This window comes from Salvelinus fontinalis, chromosome 36, assembly GCF_029448725.1.
Source record: "Salvelinus fontinalis isolate EN_2023a chromosome 36, ASM2944872v1, whole genome shotgun sequence".
In the NCBI taxonomy this organism is placed as follows: Eukaryota; Metazoa; Chordata; class Actinopteri; order Salmoniformes; family Salmonidae; genus Salvelinus; species Salvelinus fontinalis.
In genome coordinates, this window is record NC_074700.1 from 7,821,412 (window position 1) to 7,841,966 (window position 20,555).

Here is a 20,555-nt window from a genome sequence, read left to right on the forward strand (position 1 = left end):
CAAGGTTAATTTTCCTTACTACTTCCGCCTTACTTAACCGGCCGATTTCTTCTTGACAAGGGGTGCCATTTCTCTGTTTAGAAGCTACGATTACAACATTGTGATATTGGTGATACAATGGCATCACCTAACTCATATAAACTAAGCTGCTCCATACCTGGCCATGAAATGGATGTTAGAGGTCTTGCAGCGGCTTTTTTCCCTGACGGAGCCTTTATGTCTGTTTCCAGAGACCGAACTGGAAGAGTCTGGGTACCAAACTCAAGGTACCGCTAGTTAGCTAATTTAGCTTAGCCCAAATTACTATGTTTGTCTTACCATTTTAATGTTGTAAAGAGAATCATTTAGCAGCCCTTAGCCACTCATATATCGATGTCCCTCTCAATTTACCATAACCATAATTTCAAGTCAAACCAACAAGTCTCTACTAAAGCATACTAGCTAGCTAACATAATTAGCGTTGTCATTCACTCAATTGTGCAACCAAACCACACTATGGTCTGGACGTGTGGTTTCACTTTTAATATTTCCCCACATTAATAACATTGCCACACAAACTGTACGGGACACAAACGTGACACAAGCTTTCTAAACTTTGAATGATAACCTATGCGCACAAGGTTTCTCTATGCCATATGGCAAGTAGTTTTATAGCTAACAGTAAGCTTTTATATAAAGCTAGTCACTGAAAGAAGCCAGACTGTTCAGAAATAATGACTAGATTTGAAACCACATTGTTGCTTTTGTCCTGCTCTGTGTTTTCAATGTAATCAAGTTCAACTTTAAATAGAATATGTTATGTGTCGCTATTCTCTCTACAGCCCAGACAGGGGTTTCACAGAAATGCATTGTATGACAGGCCATGAGAACTTTGTATCCTGTGTATGCATAATCGCTCCCAGCGACACGTATCCTCGGGGACTCATAGCCACAGGTGGAAACGACCACAACATCTGTGTTTTCACACTGGACCAACCACAACCATTGTTCATACTCAAGGGACACAAAAACACAGGTATAGTTGATATACTGTTGATGCAGGTAGCCTAGCAGGTAAGAGCGTGTGGCCAGTAACGAGCCAACTAGGTGAAAAAAAATCTGTCGATATGCCTTGAGCAAGGCACTTAATCCTAATTTCTCCTGTAAGTGCTCTGGATAATAGCGTCTGCTAAATGACTGAAATGTAAATGTAATGCATCATTGTGGAACGATTAACTCAACTTGACTACTTAAAATACCAACTTGGTCTGTTGACGCTTTCGTTGTTTATAAGTAGAAACTGTCCATGTTACGTATGTCCACAGTGTGTGCACTGTCCTCTGGGAAGTTTGGAACACTACTGAGTGGCTCTTGGGACACCACAGCAAAAGTCTGGCTCAACGAGAAGTGCATGATGACCTTACAGGTAAAGTGTCTGAGATTTGTCTAGTATTTTTGATCTGGGTCATGTTCAGTAGCAACACGTTTTGCAACATAAAATGAAAATCTGTGTTCTAATTGGATACATCTTAAATAGTTTTCTACCTGCTAAACACAACCCAGGTGAGTGACCATGGCAAGTTGTGCTCTTTGTATTGTAGGGACACACAGCAGCAGTGTGGGCGGTGGTCATATTACCTGAACAAGGCCTCATGCTGTCTGGATCAGCTGACAAGACCATCAAGCTGTGGAAGGCTGGACGTTGTGAGAAGACGTTTACAGGTGAGAGATTAATGCACCTGTTGTGGAAATTCTACACAGGGACACACGATGTCAATCTTAAATGAATAATTCTTTATTAAGAGCAAGCTGGAGAGGTCGCAGTCAAACTTAGATACATAAAGTACCGGTCTGAAGCGACCTCCGTCAGGGCAGTTCTGTTAGATATCTCATATACTGCTTACACACAAGTTATATTTGCATGATTTAGCTTATTCGTTATTCATCATTAATTCATCATTAACGTTTGGTTCATGCATGTGACCGACCAATACCTCGTAAGACTTCTTCTCTCCAAGCTGAGACCTTCAAACTGAGATATCCCTTTCCGTTCTCAAAACAATGCTCTGGGCGTACTGCCAAAATGCAGATACTGATAGTGAGGGTTCCTCCCAGGCATGTTCAATCAGGCACTTGCATGAACACAGAAATGTGTTATTAGAAAAGCACAAACATAACATTTTTCATCACACACCCACTACCAACGTTGCCCCCTATAAATATTGTGGCAGTTCTGGGGCCAGACATCACTAAATGTCCTTGTCTATCCCAGGTCATGAGGACTGTGTCAGGGGGCTAGCGGTGGTCAGCGACCTGGAATTCTTCTCCTGTAGCAACGACGCCACTATTAGGAGATGGCTGGTGACTGGAGAATGTGTGCAAGTGTACTACAGCCATACCAACTACATCTACAGCCTGGCCGTTTTCCCCAATGGACAAGGTACAGTATGGATGACTGAACCCTGAGAATCTACTAGTGCCCTGTTTGTGGAACCACTATGCCCTAGGAAAGTGTGACAATCTGTTGGTGATTCATAGTTTTAGTTATCTGTCCTTGTGTATTGTAATCTATAGGCTGATATGCTCCTACTTAAATGTAGTTTGGTGTATAATTTGTAAATAGTTAACAGAACCTTTTGTATTGTTATTGGCCGCTTGTCTTTTTTTGTGATTCATAGTCGAAAAGATAACTCCTGCACACAAAATATTATCTCTGCACATTTACTGTGTTGACGTTTCCATCAGACATTTTTCTAGACAAATGGTTGGTGCTCCGCTCCCTTCTTAGATTTTGTAAGCACAGGAGAGGACCGGACCTTGAGGATATGGAAGCAGGGCGACTGCCAACAGACCATCCGTCTCCCAGCCCAGTCCGTGTGGTGCTGTTGCATCCTGCCTAATGGGGATATAGCTGTGGGAGCCAGGTAAAACCCCACTGTATTTATTTTGTGGCATATGGGCACCTATACTGCTACTCCACCAAAATGATAAACCAAATACAATAATCTTCTCTTTGGTGTATGCTCATACAATATCATGATGCCCCCTACCTCCTTAAAGCTTCACACACAGGGTAAACATAGTTGGAAGTGAGGTGAGAGCGATATTTCTGATATGACCTTGCTTTTGTGTCACCGGTCGTGTTATTTGCCTTACAGTGACGGCCTCATCAGAGTGTTCACTGAGGTGGAAGATCGTATGGCCAGCCCCCAGGACCTCCAGGCCTTCGAGGACGAGCTCTCCAAGACCACCATCGACCCCAAGACAGGGGACCTGGGGGACATCAAGATGGAGGATCTTCCAGGAAGGGAGCACCTCGAGGAGCCTGGTAAATTAATTTGTATCTGCATGTTCTATTATATTATTCCATTCCACTATATACAGTGAGCTCCAAGTATATGCAAAAAACTTTTGGCCACGACTGTATGTATTAATATTTAGTCAGGTCCAAAATTATTGGCACCGTTGATAAAGATGAGCAAAAAAGACTGAATTAAATTATACAAATAGCTACAGTGCCTTCAGAAAGTATTCACACCATTTGACTTTTTGTCAAGTGGCAAGTCCTAACCGACTTGCCAAAACTATAGTTTGTAAACAAGAAATTTGTGGAGTGGTTGAAAAACGAGTTCTAATGACTCCAACCTAAGTGTATGTAAACTTCCGACTTCAACTGTAGCTACACTGCCTTCAGAAATTATTCACACCCTTTGATTTATTCCACATTTTGTTGTGTTACAGACTGAATATTTGTTTTTGCCTAAATAAGTCCAGGAGTAAAAATGTGCATGGAGTCACTCTGTGTGCAATAATAGTGTTTAACATGATTGTTCAATGACTACCTCATCTCTGTATCCACACATACAATTATCTCTAAGGTCCTTCAGTCGAGCAGTGAATTTCAAACACAGATTCCCTGACAAAGACCAGGGAGGCTTTCCAATGCCTCGCGAAGAAGGGCACCTATTGGTAGATGGGTATTAATAAAAAAAGAGACATTGAATATCCCTTTGATCATGGTGAAGTTATTAATTACACTTTGGATGGTGTATCAATACACCCAGTCATAACAAAGATACAAGCGTTTTTCCTTACTCAGCTGCCGGAGAGGAAGGAAACCGCTCAGGGATTTCACCATGAGGCCAATGGTGACTTTAAAACAGTTACAGGGTTTAATGGCTGTGATAGGAGAAAACTGAGGATGGAACAACGTTGTAGTTAATCCACAATACTAACCTAAATGGCAGTGAAAAGGAACCCTGTACAAAAATAAATATTCAAAAACATGCATCAAGGCACTAAAGTAACACTGAAAATTTTGGTAAAGCAATTCAATTTTTGTCCTGAATACAAAGTGTTGTGTTTGATTTGCCCCAAACATATTACTGAGTACCACTCTCCATATTTTCAAGCATAGTGGTGGCTGCATCATGTTATGTGTATGCTTGTAATCATTAAGGACTGGGGAGTTTTTCAGGATAAAAAAAAGAAATGGAATGGAGCTAAGCACAGGCAAAAACACAAGGCCAAATCTACACTGGAGTTGCTTACCAAGAAGACAGTGAATATTCCTGAGTGGCCGAGTTAGTCTTGACTGAAATCTACTTGAAAATCTATGGCAAGACCGAAAAATGGTTATCTAGCAATGATCATCAACCAATTTGAAAGAGCTTGAAGAATTTTAAAAAGAATAATGGGCAAATGTTGCACAATCCAGGTATGGAAAGCTCTTAGACTCTTACCCAGAAAGACTCACAGCTGTAACTGCTGCCAAAGGTGCTTCTACAAAGTATTGACTCAGTGGTGTAAATTGTTTATTTTATGCATTTAATTTGCAAACATTTCTAAAACCATATTTTGGGGTATTATGTGTAGATGGTTGAGGAAATAATATTGACACCAATACGGTGAATGAGTTTATCAGGAAGTGCATAGGAGATGTTGTACCCACTGTGACTATTTAAACCTACCCCAACCAGAAACTGGATGTATGGGAGCATTTGCGCAAAACTACAGTGTAGTTATTCCCTCCGCAAAGCAATCAAGCAGGGTAAACGTCGGTATAGGGACAAAGTTGAGTCCCACTTCAACGACTCAGACACAAGGCGGATGTGGCAGAGTCTACAGACAATCACAGATTATAAAAGGACAGCCAGCCACGTCGCGGACACCGACGTCTTGCTTCCGGATAGGCTGAACACCTTCTTCACTTGCTTTGAGGATAATAGTGCCACCGACGCGGCCCGCTATCAAGGACTGTGGGCTCTCCTTCTCCGGAGCCCGAGTAAGACATTTAAGCGTGTTAACCTTCGCAAGGCTGCCGGCCCAGATGTTATCCCTAGCCGTGTCCTCAGAGCATGCGCAGACCAGCTGGCTGGTGTGTTTTACAGATATATTCAATCTCCCTATCCCAGTCTGTTGTCCCCACATGCTTCAAGATGGCCACCGTTGTCCCTGTACCTAAGAAAGCAAAGGAAATTGAACTAAATGACTATCGCCCCGTAGCACTCACCTCTGTCATCAGGAAGTGCTTTGAGAGACTAGTCAAGGATCATATCACCTCCACCTTACCTGCCACCCTAGACCCACTTCAATTTGCTCACTGCCCCAATAGATCAACAGACGATGCAATCGCCCCACCACACTGCACACTGCCCTGTCCCATCTGTACAAGAGCCATACCTATGTAAGAATGCTGTTCATTGACTATAGCTCAGCATTCAACACCATAGTTCCCTCCAAGCCCATCAAGCTCGAGGCCCTGGGTCTGAACCCCACCCTGTGCAACTGGGTCCTGGACTTCCTGACGGTTCGCCCCCAGGTGGTGAAAGTAACTCTTCCCTGATCCTTAACACTGGGCCCCACAAGGGTGGGTGCTCAGCCCCATCCTGTACTCCTTGTTCACCCATGACTGCGTGGCCACGCACACCTCCAACTCAATCCTCAAGTTTGCAGACGACACAACAGTAGTAGGCTACCAACAACGATGAGACAGCCTACAGTGAAGAGGTGAGGGCTCTGGGAGTGTGGTGCCAGGAAAATAACTCACTCAACGTCAACAAAACTAAGGAGATGATCGTGGACTTCAGGAAACAGCAGAGGGAGCATCCCCCTATCCACATCGATGGGACACCAGTGGAGAAGATGGAAAGCTTTAATTTCCTCGGCGTACACATCACTGACAAACTGAAATGGTCCGCCCACACAGACAGTGTGGTGAAGGCGCAACAGAGCCATTTCAACCTCAGGAGGCTAATGAAATTTGCCTTAACACCTAAAACCCTCACAAACTTTTACAGATGCACAATTGAGAGCATCCTGTCAGGCTGTATCACCGCCTGGTAAGGCAACTGCACCGCCCACAACCGCAAAGCTCTCCAGAGGGTGGTGCGGTCTGCCCAACGTATTACCGGTAGCAAACTTCCTGCCCTCCTGGAGACCTACAGCACCTGATGCCATAGAAAGGTCAAAAAGATCAAGGACATAAACCACCCGAGCCACTGCCTGTTCACCCCGCTACCATCCAGAAGGCGAGGTCAGTACAGGTGCATCAAAGCTAGGACCGAGAGACTGAAAAAAGGCTTCTATCTCAATGCCATCAGACTGATAAACAGCCATCACTAGCACATCAGAGGCGGCTGCCTATAGACATGGATTAGGAATCACTGACCACTTTTAGGAATGGATCACTAGCCACTTTAAAGATATTTACGTATCTAGCATTACTCATCTCTTATGTATAAACTGCACTCCACACTATTCTACGGCATCTTAGTCACTTAAATTGTGTTTACATATTGCATCACCCATTTCATATGTCTATACTGTATTGTATTCTATACCACACCACTGACTGGTAAACAGCCATCTCCAGCACATCAGAGGTGGCTGCCTATAGACATAGATTAGGAATCACTGGCCACTTTAAGGAAATGAAACACTAGCCACTGATAATGTCTCCGTTTCTTGTATTACACATCTCATATGGATAAACTGTACCCTATACTATTCTACAGTATCTAAGTCACTTTAATTGTGTGTAAATATTGTATCACCCATCTCATATGTATATACTGTATTCTATACTGTGCCGCTGTATCTTAGTCCAATGCCGCTCTGACATACACTGCTCAAAAAAATAAAGGGAACACTTAAACAACACAATGTAACTCCAAGTCAATCAGACTTCTGTGAAATCAAACTGTCCACTTAGGAAGCAACACTGATTGACAATAAATTTCACATGCTGTTGTGCAAATGGAATAGACAAAAGGTGGAAACTATAGGCAATTAGCAAGACACCCCCCAAAACAGGAGTGATTCTGCAGGTGGTGACCACAGACCACTTCTCAGTTCCTATGCTTCCTGGCTGATGTTTTGGTCACTTTTGAATGCTGGCGGTGCTCTCACTCTAGTGGTAGCATGAGACGGAGTCTACAACCCACACAAGTGGCTCAGGTAGTGCAGTTCATCCAGGATGGCACATCAATGCGAACTGTGGCAAAAAGGTTTGCTGTGTCTGTCAGCGTAGTGTCCAGAGCATGGAGGCCCTACCAGGAGACAGGCCAGTACATCAGAAGACGTGGAGGAGGCCGTAGGAGGGCAACAACCCAGCAGCAGGACTGGTACCTCCGCCTTTGTGCAAGGAGGTGCACTGCCAGAGCCCTGCAAAATGACCTCCAGCAGGCCACAAATGTGCATGTCAGCATATGGTCTCACAAGGGGTCTAAGGATCTCATCTCGGTACCTAATGGCAGTCAGGCTACCTCTGGCGAGCACATGGAGGGCTGTGCGGCCCCACAAAGAAATGCCACCCCACACCATGACTGACCCACCGCCAAACCGGTCATGCTGGAGGATGTTGCAGGCAGCAGAACGTTCTCCACGGCGTCTCCAGACTCTGTCACATGTGCTCAGTGTGAACCTGCTTTCATCTGTGAAGAGCACAGGGCGCCAGTGGCGAATTTGACAATCTTGGTGTTCTCTGGCAAATGCCAAACGTCCTGCACGGTGTTGGGCTGTAAGCACAACCCCCAACTGTGGATGTCGGGCCCTCATACCACCCTCATGGAGTCTGTTTCTGACCGTTTGAGCAGACACATGCACATTTGTGGCCTGCTGGAGGTCATTTTGCAGGGCGCTGGCAGTGCATCTCCTTGCACAAAGGCCGAGGTAGCGGTCCTGCTGCTGGGTTGTTGCCCTCCTACGGCCTCCTCCACGTCTCCTGATGTACTGGCCTGTCTCCTGGTAGCGCCTGCATGCTCTGGACACTACGCTGACAGACACAGCAAACCTTTTTGCCACAGTTCGCATTGATGTGCCATTCTGGATGAACTGCACTACCTGAGCCACTTGTGTGGGTTGTAGACTCCGTCTCATGCTACCACTAGAGTGAGAGCACCGCCAGCATTCAAAAGTGACCAAAACATCAGCCAGGAAGCATAGGAACTGAGAAGTGGTCTGTGGTCACCACCTGCAGAATCACTCCTGTTTTGGGGGGTGTCTTGCTAATTGCCTATAATTTCCACCTTTTGTCTATTCCATTTGAACAACAGCATGTGAAATTTATTGTCAATCAGTGTTGCTTCCTAAGTGGACAGTTTGATTTCACAGAAGTGTGATTGACTTGGAGTTACATTGTGTTATTTAAGTGTTCCCTTTATTTTTTTGAGCAGTGTATATATATTCATAATCCATTCCTACTTAGATTTCCGTGTATTTTGGGTATATGTTGCGAAACTGTTTGATATTACTTGTTAGATATTACTGCACTGTCGGCGCTAGAAGCACAAGCATTTCGCTACACCCCCAATAACATCTGCTGAACACGTTTATGTGACCAATTGATTTGATTTGGGTTAGAGAAACATATTTAATCCATTTTTGAATTCCATCTGTAACAACAAAATGTGGAATAAGTCAAGGGGTATGAATATTTTCTACTAATACAATTGCTTAGAGAAAGACATTTTCTTTAACCAGAAAAAAAATCTCTCAAAAAGATAGGTTTCAAAATTGTCACAACGGTTTTCAATACCTCACCCTATGCTTGGAGTTTGCTAAACGGCATTGGCACTTGGGTTGGAACCGGTGCTATGATCAGATGACATACAGCTCTTTGCCCACACACACCAGTGGTGGGTTTTGCGTCGAAAGAAAGATGCAGAAAAGAACCCCATTCACACTGTGACATACGGTGGTGGATCTTTGAATGTATAGGGTTATTTTGCTTCCACTGGTCCTGGGGCCCTTGTTAAGGTCAACATCATCATGAACTTTACCCAGTACCAGGAGAGTTTTGACAAAAACCTGGTTGCATCTGCCAGGAGGCTGAAATTGGGCCGCAAGTGCATCTTCCAGCAAGTCAATAACACCAAGCACACAACAAAATCCACAATTGACCACAATATCAACATTTTGCAATCTCAGTCTCCTGACTTGAACCCCATTTGAAAACCAGTGGTTAAACATGTGGCAGTCTATAAGTGCAGATGAAGGATATCAAGGATCTGGAAAGATTTTGTATGGAGGAATGGTCTAAGATCCTTGCCAATCTGTTCGGCGGCTCCCTGGTCTAAGATCCTTGCCAATCTGTTCTCCAATCTCATTATCCTCGCAGGGTGATGTATTGAAAACAGGGATGCCAATAATTTGACTCCTGTCTTTTTGAGAAAAAAGTAAACAATCTCTTTCTCTAAGCAATTGAATGAGTATAAAATGTAATTCTCACCCCCCAAAAAATGCATACAATATACAGTAGCTCAGTATTTGTATTTAATTTATAGTATATTTTGCTTTTCTTTATTGATGGTGCCAATAACTTTGGACCTGACTATATATTCAATGAATAGAAACTATAAAGACATTACATGCACAGAATCACTGTTTGGTTATTATTGTTTTTTGCATCTACAGTCCCTGGTCACTGACATCTTACATGAATGATCAACTTATTTGACCAATCGTCAAGCTTTATTAAAACCACAGATGCACATGAACGTGGAGTAATCCAGATAACATCCTTGTTGTATTGTAGTGCATACAATATGATTACACATTAAGATGTCTGTTTGTCTGTCTCCCAGGAAACCGGGACGGCCAGACACGGCTTATCAAAGAGGGCCAGAACGTGGAGGCGTACCAGTGGAGCGTGGCCGACAGCCGCTGGATGAAGATTGGAGATGTGGTGGGAGGGTCCAACCAGCAGACCTCCAAGAAAGTCAACTACGAGGGGAAGGTGAGGTGAATGGTGATAACAATAGATAGAGAGATAATTTTCCTCAGAGGAAAATGATTGTACGCTGTACTAAAATACAATCAATGTCCAGAGTACAGACGCAAGGCACATTATTCACAAGTGATTTCATCTACACTTAACTGAAGCGAGCTGTCACACAGTGAATCTCTCAACACAGGTCCAAGCCATCTTCTGAATGATTTTCCAGGAGTACGACTTTGTCTTCACCATCGACATCAACGAGGGTGGTCCGTCCATGAAGCTGCCCTACAACGTGACAGACGACCCCTGGCTGACAGCCCACAACTTCCTGCAGAAGAACGAGCTCAGCCCCATGTTCCTGGACCAGGTGGCCAACTTCATCATCGAAAACACCAAAGGACACACCTTGGGAGCCGCCGCGCCCAGCGCTGCTGACCCATTCACTGGTAGGGCCACTGAGCCATCTTCATACTATAGGCTGCTACATTACATTTTTAGATTCTTAACACACACCGGCCCAGCCCAGTAGTATCAACCCATTCACTGGTAGGGCCGACTGGCCATTTTCACTCTATAGGGTGATCGTTCCCTTTTCTAACACACAGTGCGCAAAGTTACCGTAACATTTGAAATAGACAGGTCATGGAAATTCAAATTGAGTTTAGAATACAGTGATCCCTCGCCACTTTGCGGTTCACTTATCGCGGATTCGCTATTTCGCGGATTTTCATAATGCATTTTTTTTTTTTTTTTGGTGCATTGTGCTCTGCATTCTGATTCGCTAAAAACTCACTCCCGCTTCTTGTATCAAAACATGCTACGAATTGTGCTATCATTTTGTCGTCTCGTGCAGTTATGTGTACGTACATAAAACAGCTTGGCAAATTTACATTAAGTTGGCCAAATTATCTTGTAATTTCGAACATCTCCTAAACCCATAATGTCGACGAAACGCTCTGAAGAGCAGTGAAACGGCCTACACGTGAGTCACTGTATTTGTATACATGTAATAGTTGCTAATTGTAAAAAAAAAAAAAGTTTTATATTTCGCGGATTTCACTTATCGCGGGTCATTTTCGGAACGTAACCCCCGCGATAAACGAGGGATACCTGTACCACACTAACTGTATTTTCACCCTGCTTTTATCATGTTCACCATTAGGCTCAGGCCGATACATTCCTGGAGCTGCTGACAACAGAGCAGGCTTTGGGGCTGACCCCTTCACAGGTAAATAAACACAACTATAATTTTCTTGTACATTTCAGTTTGATGAGGACATGCTGTTCTAATACGTTTTAATATGGTGTTTTCCCCAGGCACTGGGCGGTACATCCCAGGATCGGGGACTCCTACAGGGGCTCCGGTGGGAGTGGCAGACCCCTTCACAGGTTAGTCACTATAGCAACTGCTTCAATGTCAAGGGTTTAGGTCGCATTAACACTTAAATGTGTTTTTCCCCCCAAAAATGACACGTAAAAGACAAAACCCAATAACACTGCTAAAGCAGATCATCTTTTGTTTGGTTGAGGGGTAGGGCTAACACTTCTACCCCCCTCTTGTCTTCCCAGGTGAGGGTGCCTACTCCTCGGCTGCCTCGAGGCAGACCTCAGCAAACATCTACTTCCCAAAAACGGACGGTGTGACCTTCGAGCAGGCTAACGCCACACAAATAATGGGTAAGCACTGAACAAAACATGATTTTTTGATATTTTACGAGCAGTAATAATCAGTGTCTATTTATTCAGCGTGCAAAACTGATCAACCAGCACTATCGCTGAACTGAAAAAATGTGGATAGCAATATGGAAACCTTACTACATACTGGGTATTATAAAGTGTCTGTTTCATTCTCAATGGCATCTCTTTATAATAACTTTGCCCTTTCACCAGCCAAGCTGAAGGAGCTGAATGGTGGAGCACCTGGGGAATACAGGCTGACTGAGGAGGTCCTGGAGAGCCTGGAGAAACTGCTGGTGTCTGTCTGTAACCCCTGTGCCTCAGAGCAGCCCACCACAGAGCAGATCAGCCTGCTCTGGAAGACCTCCCACTGGCCAGAAGGTAGGCTAACACACATCTTGGGCAGGATTTGGGTTTATCCCACTAGACTAGTGCAGAGGTGGGCAATTCTGATCCTGGCGAGCCGCAATGTGTGCAGGCTTTTGCTTCCAGTCACTAGCAAACTGATTTATAGTGAACAAAAATAAACGCAACATGTAAAGTGTTGGTCCCATGTTTCATGAAATAAAAGATGAAAATAAAAGATCCCAGAAATTTTCCACACGTACAAAAATATTATTTCTCTCTAATATTGGGCACATTTGTTTGCAGTCGCTGTTAGTGAGCATTTCTCCTTTGCCAAGATAATCCATCCACCTGACAGGTGTGGCATATCAAGAAGCTGATTTAACAGCAGGATCATTACACAGGTGCACCTTGTGCGGGGGACAATAAAAGTCCACTTAAATGTGCAGTTTTATCACACAACACAATGCCACAGATGTCTCAAGTTTTGAGGGAGTGTGCAATTGGCATACTGACTGCAGGAATGTCCACCAGAGCTGTTGCCAGATAATTTAAAGTTAATTTCTCTACCATAAGCCACCTCCAATGTCATTTTAGAGAATTTGGCAGTATGTCCAACCGCAGACCAGGACCTCCAGATCCGTCTTTTTCACCTGCGGGATCATCTGAGACGAGCCACCAGGCAAGCTGATGAAACTGTGGGTTTGCACAACCGAAGAATTTCTGCACAAACTGTCAGAAACCGTCTCAGGGAAGCTCATCTGCGTGCTCGTTGTTTTCACCAAGGTCTTGACCTGACTAGTTTGGCTTCAGTGGGCAAATGCTTACCTTCGATGGCCACTGGCATGCTGGAGAAGTGTGCTCTTCATGGATGAATCCCAGTTTCAATTGTAGTTATTGTGACAGGGTAGGAACCAAAGTGTTGACAAGTGTTTCCTATTGGGCCCTATAATCTTTGGGTACATCTTAGAACTTCATGTAGTTAACATATTCTTGCTTTACGTATTTGATTTAGAAGATACTGTTGCACAAAAAACATACAGATGTAGGTCTACACCATCACTGGTATTATCAGACTGTATAGCTACAGGCTCTGTCGCAGCTGGCCGCAACCTGGAGACCCAGGTTGCGCACAATTGGCCCAGCTTCGTCTGGGTTAGGGGAGGGTTTGGCTGGCAGGGATGTCCTTGTCCCATCGCGCACTAGCGACTCCTATGGCGGACCGGGCGCAGTGCACGCTGACACAGTCGCCAGGTGTACAGTGTTTCCTCCGACACATTGGTGCGGCTGGCTTCCGGGTTAAGTGGGCATTGTGTCAAGAAGCAGTGCGGCTTGGCGGGGTCGTGTTTCGGAGGATGCACGGCTTTCGACCTTCGCCTCTCCCGAGTCCGTACGTGAGTTGCATCTATGAGACAAGACTGTAACTACCAATTGGATACTACGAACGTGGGGAGAAAAAGGGGTAAAAAAAGAAACAAACTAATAGTGTAATTATAGAACACTAGTGGATGTATATTAAGAAGCAAAGTGAAAACAGCATCGTTGTCTTGATTGTTGCATGTGCAGCATTGACCATGCAGCGCCCTTGCCCAGTCATGTGAAGTCTGTAGATTAGAGCCTATTGAATTCATTTCAATTGACTGATTTCCTTATTTGAACTGTAACTCAGTAAAATCTTTTATAATTGTTGCATGTTGCATTTATATTTTTGTTCAGTATAGATAGTCAAGCAATGGTCAGGTGTGTTAGTGGACTGCAAGCCCCCAGCACTATTATTGCTCACTCTTGCACTTTACCCTCTGAAGTCCTGATTAGCATTTTGTTTTACTTCAGTTTCATTGTTTTAAGAATAAAGGTATGTGAAACTGTTGCACATTACAATAATTGAACATATGGTAATGTACCATTTTCATTGAGCTGTGATCACCTGTTCTCTCCTGTCCTGCAGACATCGTCTTCCCCGTCCTGGACATCCTGCGGCTGGCGGTGCGCCACCCGCAGGTCAACGACAGCCTGTGCGGCGGCGGTGACGCGGATGATGGCGTGGCGCTCTGCAACCACCTGCTGAGCCTGATGAAGCCTCAGGGTCGGCCAGCCAATCAGATGCTGGCGCTGCGGATACTGTGCAACTGCTTCAGTGGCTGGCGAGGCCGGGCCCTCCTATTGGCCCAACGGGAGGCTGTCCTGTCCCACGCCGCCGACCTCTGCTCTGTTTGCAACAAGAACATTCACATCGCCTTGGCGACTCTCGTTCTCAACTACGCTGGCTCACTCCACGGCCAGCCCGACCTGGAGGCCAAGGCCCAGTGTCTGTCGGTGGCCAGCGCGGCACTGGAGTCGGTGCAGGACAAGGAGGCAGTGTTCAGGCTACTGGTGGCGCTGGGAACCACAGTGGCCTCTGACCAGACAGCCCAAGACCTGGCCAAGTCACTGGGGGTCATGTCACAGATCGCCAAGTACACCTCGGTCACCGACCCGGCCAAGGTCGGCGAGTGCTGCCAGCTGGTTTTAAAAGAACTGCAGTGATCTGATTTCCTCTCCTTATATTATTACTAGTCTCTGTTCAAGTGTTTAATTGACTTTTGAGACTATTGGATTGCATGTGCTGCAATAAAAATATGTACAAATTGGATCTTTCATGAAGCCTGACTTGTCTTTATTAATTATAAATGGAGTTGGTGAGAAAGTAGAAAGTGAAATGAGGCACATTTCTAATGCTTTGAAACTGTCCATGTTATGTATATCCACAGTGTGTACTCTGTCCTCTGACGTTTGGAACACAACTTACTGGCTCATGATGACCTTACAGGTAAAGTGTCTGAGACTTGTCTAACTTTGATCTGGGTCATGTTCAGTAAGGCTCACTGTAGCAAAACCTTTTGGAACATCTGTTCTAATTGGATACATTTCTACACTTTTTCTCCCTACTGAACACAACCCAGGTGAGTGACCGGGGCAAGTTGTGCTCTTTGTATTGTAGGGACACAGCAGCAGTGTGGGCGGTGGTCATATTACCTGAACAAGGCCTCATGCTGTCTGGATCAGCTGACAAGACCATATGGAATCCTGGATGTTTAAAGGTGAAAGAAATCACCCACTAACCACAGTGACCTTTACAAATATTGTGGCAGTTCTGGGGCCAGGCACACAAATATCATACCCCCAAGACATGCTAACCAATACAATAACGGGAGGTTAGCATTTTTTGGGAGGGTATGATGTGTCCTTCTGTAACTTCCTCACTAATCACGATTCATTCAGGATTATTTGTAATCATGGTACAAATCACAATGTAGAAGTGTTTTGAAACATATTATTATATACAATAAAAGTAACTCCAAAATGGCACAATACAATATTTGCCATTCATTTCTGGCACAAAATAATCTGAAACAACTAAAACAAACAGCAAATTTATCGTCACAAGCTTGATGTAGTCATTGCGTGCTATGCATATGGGACCAAATACTAAACTTATGACTACTTTAATACACAAGCAAATTTGTCCCAATACTTTTGGTCTCCTAAAATGGGGGACTATGTACAAAACGTGCTGTAGTTTCTAAACGGTTCACCGATGTGGATGAAAATACCCTTAAATTAAAGCTGACAGTCTGCACTTTGACCTCCATTGTATCCTTTCAAATCCAAAGTGCTGGATTACAGAGCCAAAACAACCAGAAATGTGTCACTGTCCCAATACCTTTGGAGCTCACTGTATGTACTGGTATATCAACAGTCAGGTCAGAAATTATTGCCACCCTTGAGAAAATGAGCAAAAAGGACTATAAAATAAATAATACATACTGAGCTATATTGTATGCAAACAAAACATGGGAAATTTGTATTTTATACACAATTGCTCAGAGGAAGAAATGTTGTTTTAACAAGAAATCATTCAAATTATTGGCACCCCTGTTTTCAATACCTTTCAATGATAATGACCCTGAGTCTTTTTCTAAAATGTTTTTATGAGATTGGACAACACTGGCAGGGAGGCCGGGCCCAACGGGAGGCTGTCCTGTCCCACGCCGCCGACCTCTGCTCTGTTTGCAACAAGAACATTCACATCACCCTCGCGACTCTCGTTCTCAACTACGCCGGCTCACTCCACGGCCCAGTGTCTGCCGGTGGCCAGCGCGGCACTGTAGTCGGTGCACCTTGTGCTGGGGACAATAAAAGGTCACTCTAAAATGCGCCGTTTTGTCACACAAATTGAGGGAGCGTGCAATTGGCATGCAGACTGCAGGAATGTCCACCAGATCTTTTGACAGAGAATTGAATGTTAATTTCTCTACCCTAAGCCACCTACGTTGTTTTAGAGAATTTGGCAATACGCTCAACCAGCCTGACAACCGCAGACCACGTGTATCGCGTCGCGTGGGCGGTTTGCTGATTTCAACGTTGTGAACAGTACCCCACAACAAACACAATTGCATTTTATCGATGGCAATTTGAATGTACAGAGATACCGTGACAAGATCCTGAGGCCCATTGTCGTGCCATTCATCCGCCGCCATCACTTCATGTTTCAGCATGGTAATGTACGGCCCAATGTCGCAAGGATCTGTAGACAATTTTTGGAAGCTGAAAACCTGTTCTTCCATGGCCTGCATACTCTCCAGACATGTCACCCATTGAGCATGTTTGGGATGCTCAGGATCGAGATGCCGACAGCATGTCCCAGTTCCTGCCAAATTCCAGCAACTTCGCACACGAGTGGGACAACATTCCACAGGCGACAGTCAACAGCCTGATCAACTCTATGTGAAGGAGATGTGTTGCGCTGCATGAGGTAAATGTTGGTCACACCAGATACTGACTGGTTTTCTGATCCATACCTTTTTTTAAAGTATATGTGACCAACAGATGCATATCTGTATTCCCAGTCATGTGAAATCCATAGATTAGGGCCTAATGAATTTAAATTGTCTGATTTCCTTATTTTAACTATAACCAGGGGAGGACCATCCTCCTCAGTGAATTTCATAACAATTTTAAATGTAAACTATACTAAATATAATCACGTCACCAAGTAATTGATTAAAACACACTATTTTGCAAAGAAGGTCTACTGTAGCCTCAACCGCACTCTGTAGGGCAGCACCATGGTGTAGCTGGAGGACAGCTAGCTTCCATCCTCCTCTGGGTACATTGACTTCAGTACAAAACTTAGGAGGCTCATGGTTCTCACCCCTTTCCACTGACTTACACAGTAATTGGTAGAGAAATTAACATTCAATTCCCTGATATTACTGCAGTCAGCATGGCAATTGCACACTCCCTCAAATTTTGAGACATCTGTGGCATTGTGTTGTGCGACAACTGAACATTTTAGAGTGGCTTTTATTGTCCCTCGCACAAGGTGCACCTGTGTAATGATCATGCTGTTTAATCAGCTTCTTGATATGCCACACCTGTCAGGTGGATGGATTATCTCAGAAAAAAATGCTCATTAACAGGGATGTAAACAAATTTGTGCACAAAATCTGAGAGAAATAAGCTTTTTGTGTGTACGGAAAAGTTTGGGGATCTTTTATTTCAGCTCATGAAACATGGGACCAACACTTTACATATTGCATTTGTTCAGTTTATAAAACTGGGGAACCCAACTCTTCTCGGTAACATCTACACAGAGCTGTACATCACAGAGGGTGGAAGTGGAGGTCAATAATGAACATGAGGTGAGACAGATGGATAGCATCCAGGAGACGAGCAACACAAGATACACCAATCAAATGCAATAACATCTTCAAACTCTTACCTGGACAAGACAAACCGATCAGAACTGTGCTGACAAAGGGAACTGCTGGCATTGGAAAAACAATCTCTGTGCAGAAGTTCATTCTGGACTGGACTGAAGGAAAAGCCAATCAAGATATTCAACTCATAATTCCACTGCCATTCTGTGAGCTGAATTTGATGGAGAAGCTTGATGGAACTTCTTCAATACTTCTTGTTGGAAACCAGAACATCAGGCATCTCCAATTATGACAAATATAAAGTCATGTTTATCTTTGACGGTCTGGATGAGTGTCGACTTCCTCTAGACTTCCAGAACAATAAAAACTGCTGTGATGTCACAGAGTCAACCTCAGTGGACGTGCTGCTGACCAACCTCATCATGGGGAATATGCTTCCCTCAGTTCAACTCTGGATAACCTCCCGACCAGCAGCAGCCAACCACATCCCCCCTACGTGTGTTGAGCAGGTGACGGAAGTACGAGGGTTTGATGACCCACAGAAGGAGGAGTACTTCAAGAATAAATTCTGTGACGAGAACCTGACTGGCAAAATCATCCCGCACCTGAAGAAATCTAGGAGCCTCCACTTTATGTGCCACATACCCATCTTCTGTTGGATTTCAGGGACAGTTCTGGGTAACATTTTGTCTGAAGCAAAGAAAGGAGAAATGCCAAAGACTCAAACTGAAATGTACACACACTTCCTGACTAAACAGATGGACCTGAAAGTACCATGGAGAACATGAGATGAATCAGCAAAGGAATGAGAAACCCATCCTGTCACTTGGAAAGCTGGCTTTTCAACAACTGGAAAAAGGCAATCTGATTTTCTATGAGGAAGACCTGAGAGAGTGTGGCATTGATGTCAAAGAAGCCTTAGAATACTCAGGAGTGTGCACACAGATCTTCAGAGAAGAGTATGGATTGTACCAAAAGAAGGTGTACTGCTTTGTATGTTTTTCTCATCTTCAGCAAGATGACAGTGACAATCTGATTGTAGAAGAACCTCCCAGTTCAAAGAAACCACTGCTTACCCACATGCCAACAAGCATCCTCCACAAGAGTGCAGTGGATAAGGCCTTACAAAGCAAGAACGGACACCTGGATCTATTCCTTCGCTTCCTACTTGGTCTCTCACAGGAGTCCAATCAGATTCTCCTTTATTGACGCAGACCAATATCAGGCTAACATTCCAACAAGGAGACAGCCAAGTACATCAAGGAGAAAATCAGTCTCCAGAGAGATGCATTAACCTGATCCACTGTCTGATTGAGCTGAATGACCATTCCCTAGTGGAGGAGATCCAAAGCTCCCTGAGCTCAGGAACTCTCTCAGAAGTCAAACTATCACCTGCACGGTGGTCAGCCCTTGTCTTTGTGTTGTTGACTTCAGAAGAGGAGCTGGATGTGTTTGACCTGAAGAAATACTCCAGATCAGAGGAATGTCTTCGGAGGCTGCTGCCAGTGGTCAAAGCCACCAGAAAGGCTATGTAAGAACTTGAATACTTTGCCTATTTTACAAACAAAAACAATACACTATAAATGCATTGACATGTGTTCATACCGGTCAGCTCTTGACTATGCTGTGTTTCACAGAGAAAGGGCTGTAAAGCGGCTTCCGGTGACGCAACTTAGGAAATGGCTGCCTAGTTTTTCGTACTGCACATCGGTTGGGAATTTCCCCCCCAAATTTAAGTATTTACTCTGAGCATTATAATAACTTACGCAAAATGGAAAAGGGGAAAACAGGAAAAGGTCGTGGAGCTACAACAGCCTGTAACAAGACAGCAGAAGATATAATCGTCGAAGAACCCGAAATGGCTAATGCTAGCGCAAATAAGATAGCAGCAGCAAAAGAACCCTCATTTCGTGAGGTGGTGAAGGAGGAATTGCGCGAGGCGCTCACAGGCTTACGAGAGGAACTTCGAGAAGATGTAAGAAAATAACTAAATGAGTTCAAGAAGGACATTAATCAGAAACTGGAAGAAAACAAATTAGAACTTCATAGCATATCTACAAGAATGGGGGACGCAGAACAGCGCATTGGGGAAACGGACACATGGAACTTAGCAGTCAAGGAAATACTTGGAACAGTCACTGAAAAGCCAACATGCAAAAGTGACAGAACTCGAAGGTTTCTCACGTCGAAACAACATTAGACTTTATAACGTAGTAGAGGGCGCAGAAAAAGACTCTATGCCCAACTTCGTGGAGGGTCTATTCAAGGACATACTTGACGAAGACACTGACCTGGGAATCGAGAGAGCACACCGAGCTCTGGCCTCAAAACCCCCCAGCGGCGCCCCACCAAGATCCATAGTAATACGGTTCCTAAAATTCTCAGTCAAAGAGAAAGTTTTACATGCTACCTGGAAAAAACCTGTTAACTTCCAAGGCCAACGAGTGTTCTTTGATCATGACTATGCGGGAGAGATACTGAAAAGAAGGAAAGAATACACCCCCATTAAGAAAGCACTTAAAGAGAAGGGTATTCGCTTCCAAACACCATACCCGGCAAAAATGCGGGTATTTCTGAAAAATGGCCCGGTTACATACGAGCAGGCTGAGGACCTGAAGTCAAGGGGCTTCCCA

General features: G+C 44.3%; 1 protein-coding gene and 1 pseudogene across 1 annotated transcript; both read left to right on the forward strand.

Moving 5' to 3' along the window:
- Window positions 1-31: 31 nt before the first annotated feature.
- LOC129835138 (phospholipase A-2-activating protein-like) lies at window positions 32-14,857 on the forward strand. The gene is made up of 14 exons (XM_055900546.1): window positions 32-266; window positions 822-1,015; window positions 1,305-1,405; window positions 1,581-1,701; window positions 2,252-2,419; window positions 2,768-2,903; window positions 3,138-3,307; window positions 10,065-10,216; window positions 10,425-10,644; window positions 11,361-11,426; window positions 11,516-11,587; window positions 11,768-11,875; window positions 12,089-12,256; window positions 14,169-14,857. The coding sequence occupies exons 1-14, from the start codon at window positions 118-120 to the stop codon at window positions 14,744-14,746; spliced, it is 2,403 nt and encodes an 800-aa protein (XP_055756521.1). The 5' UTR covers window positions 32-117; the 3' UTR covers window positions 14,747-14,857.
- A 2,906-nt stretch (window positions 14,858-17,763) lies between these two features.
- Window positions 17,764-19,516, forward strand: LOC129835140 (NLR family CARD domain-containing protein 3-like; annotated as a pseudogene).
- The last annotated feature ends 1,039 nt before the right edge of the window (window positions 19,517-20,555 follow it).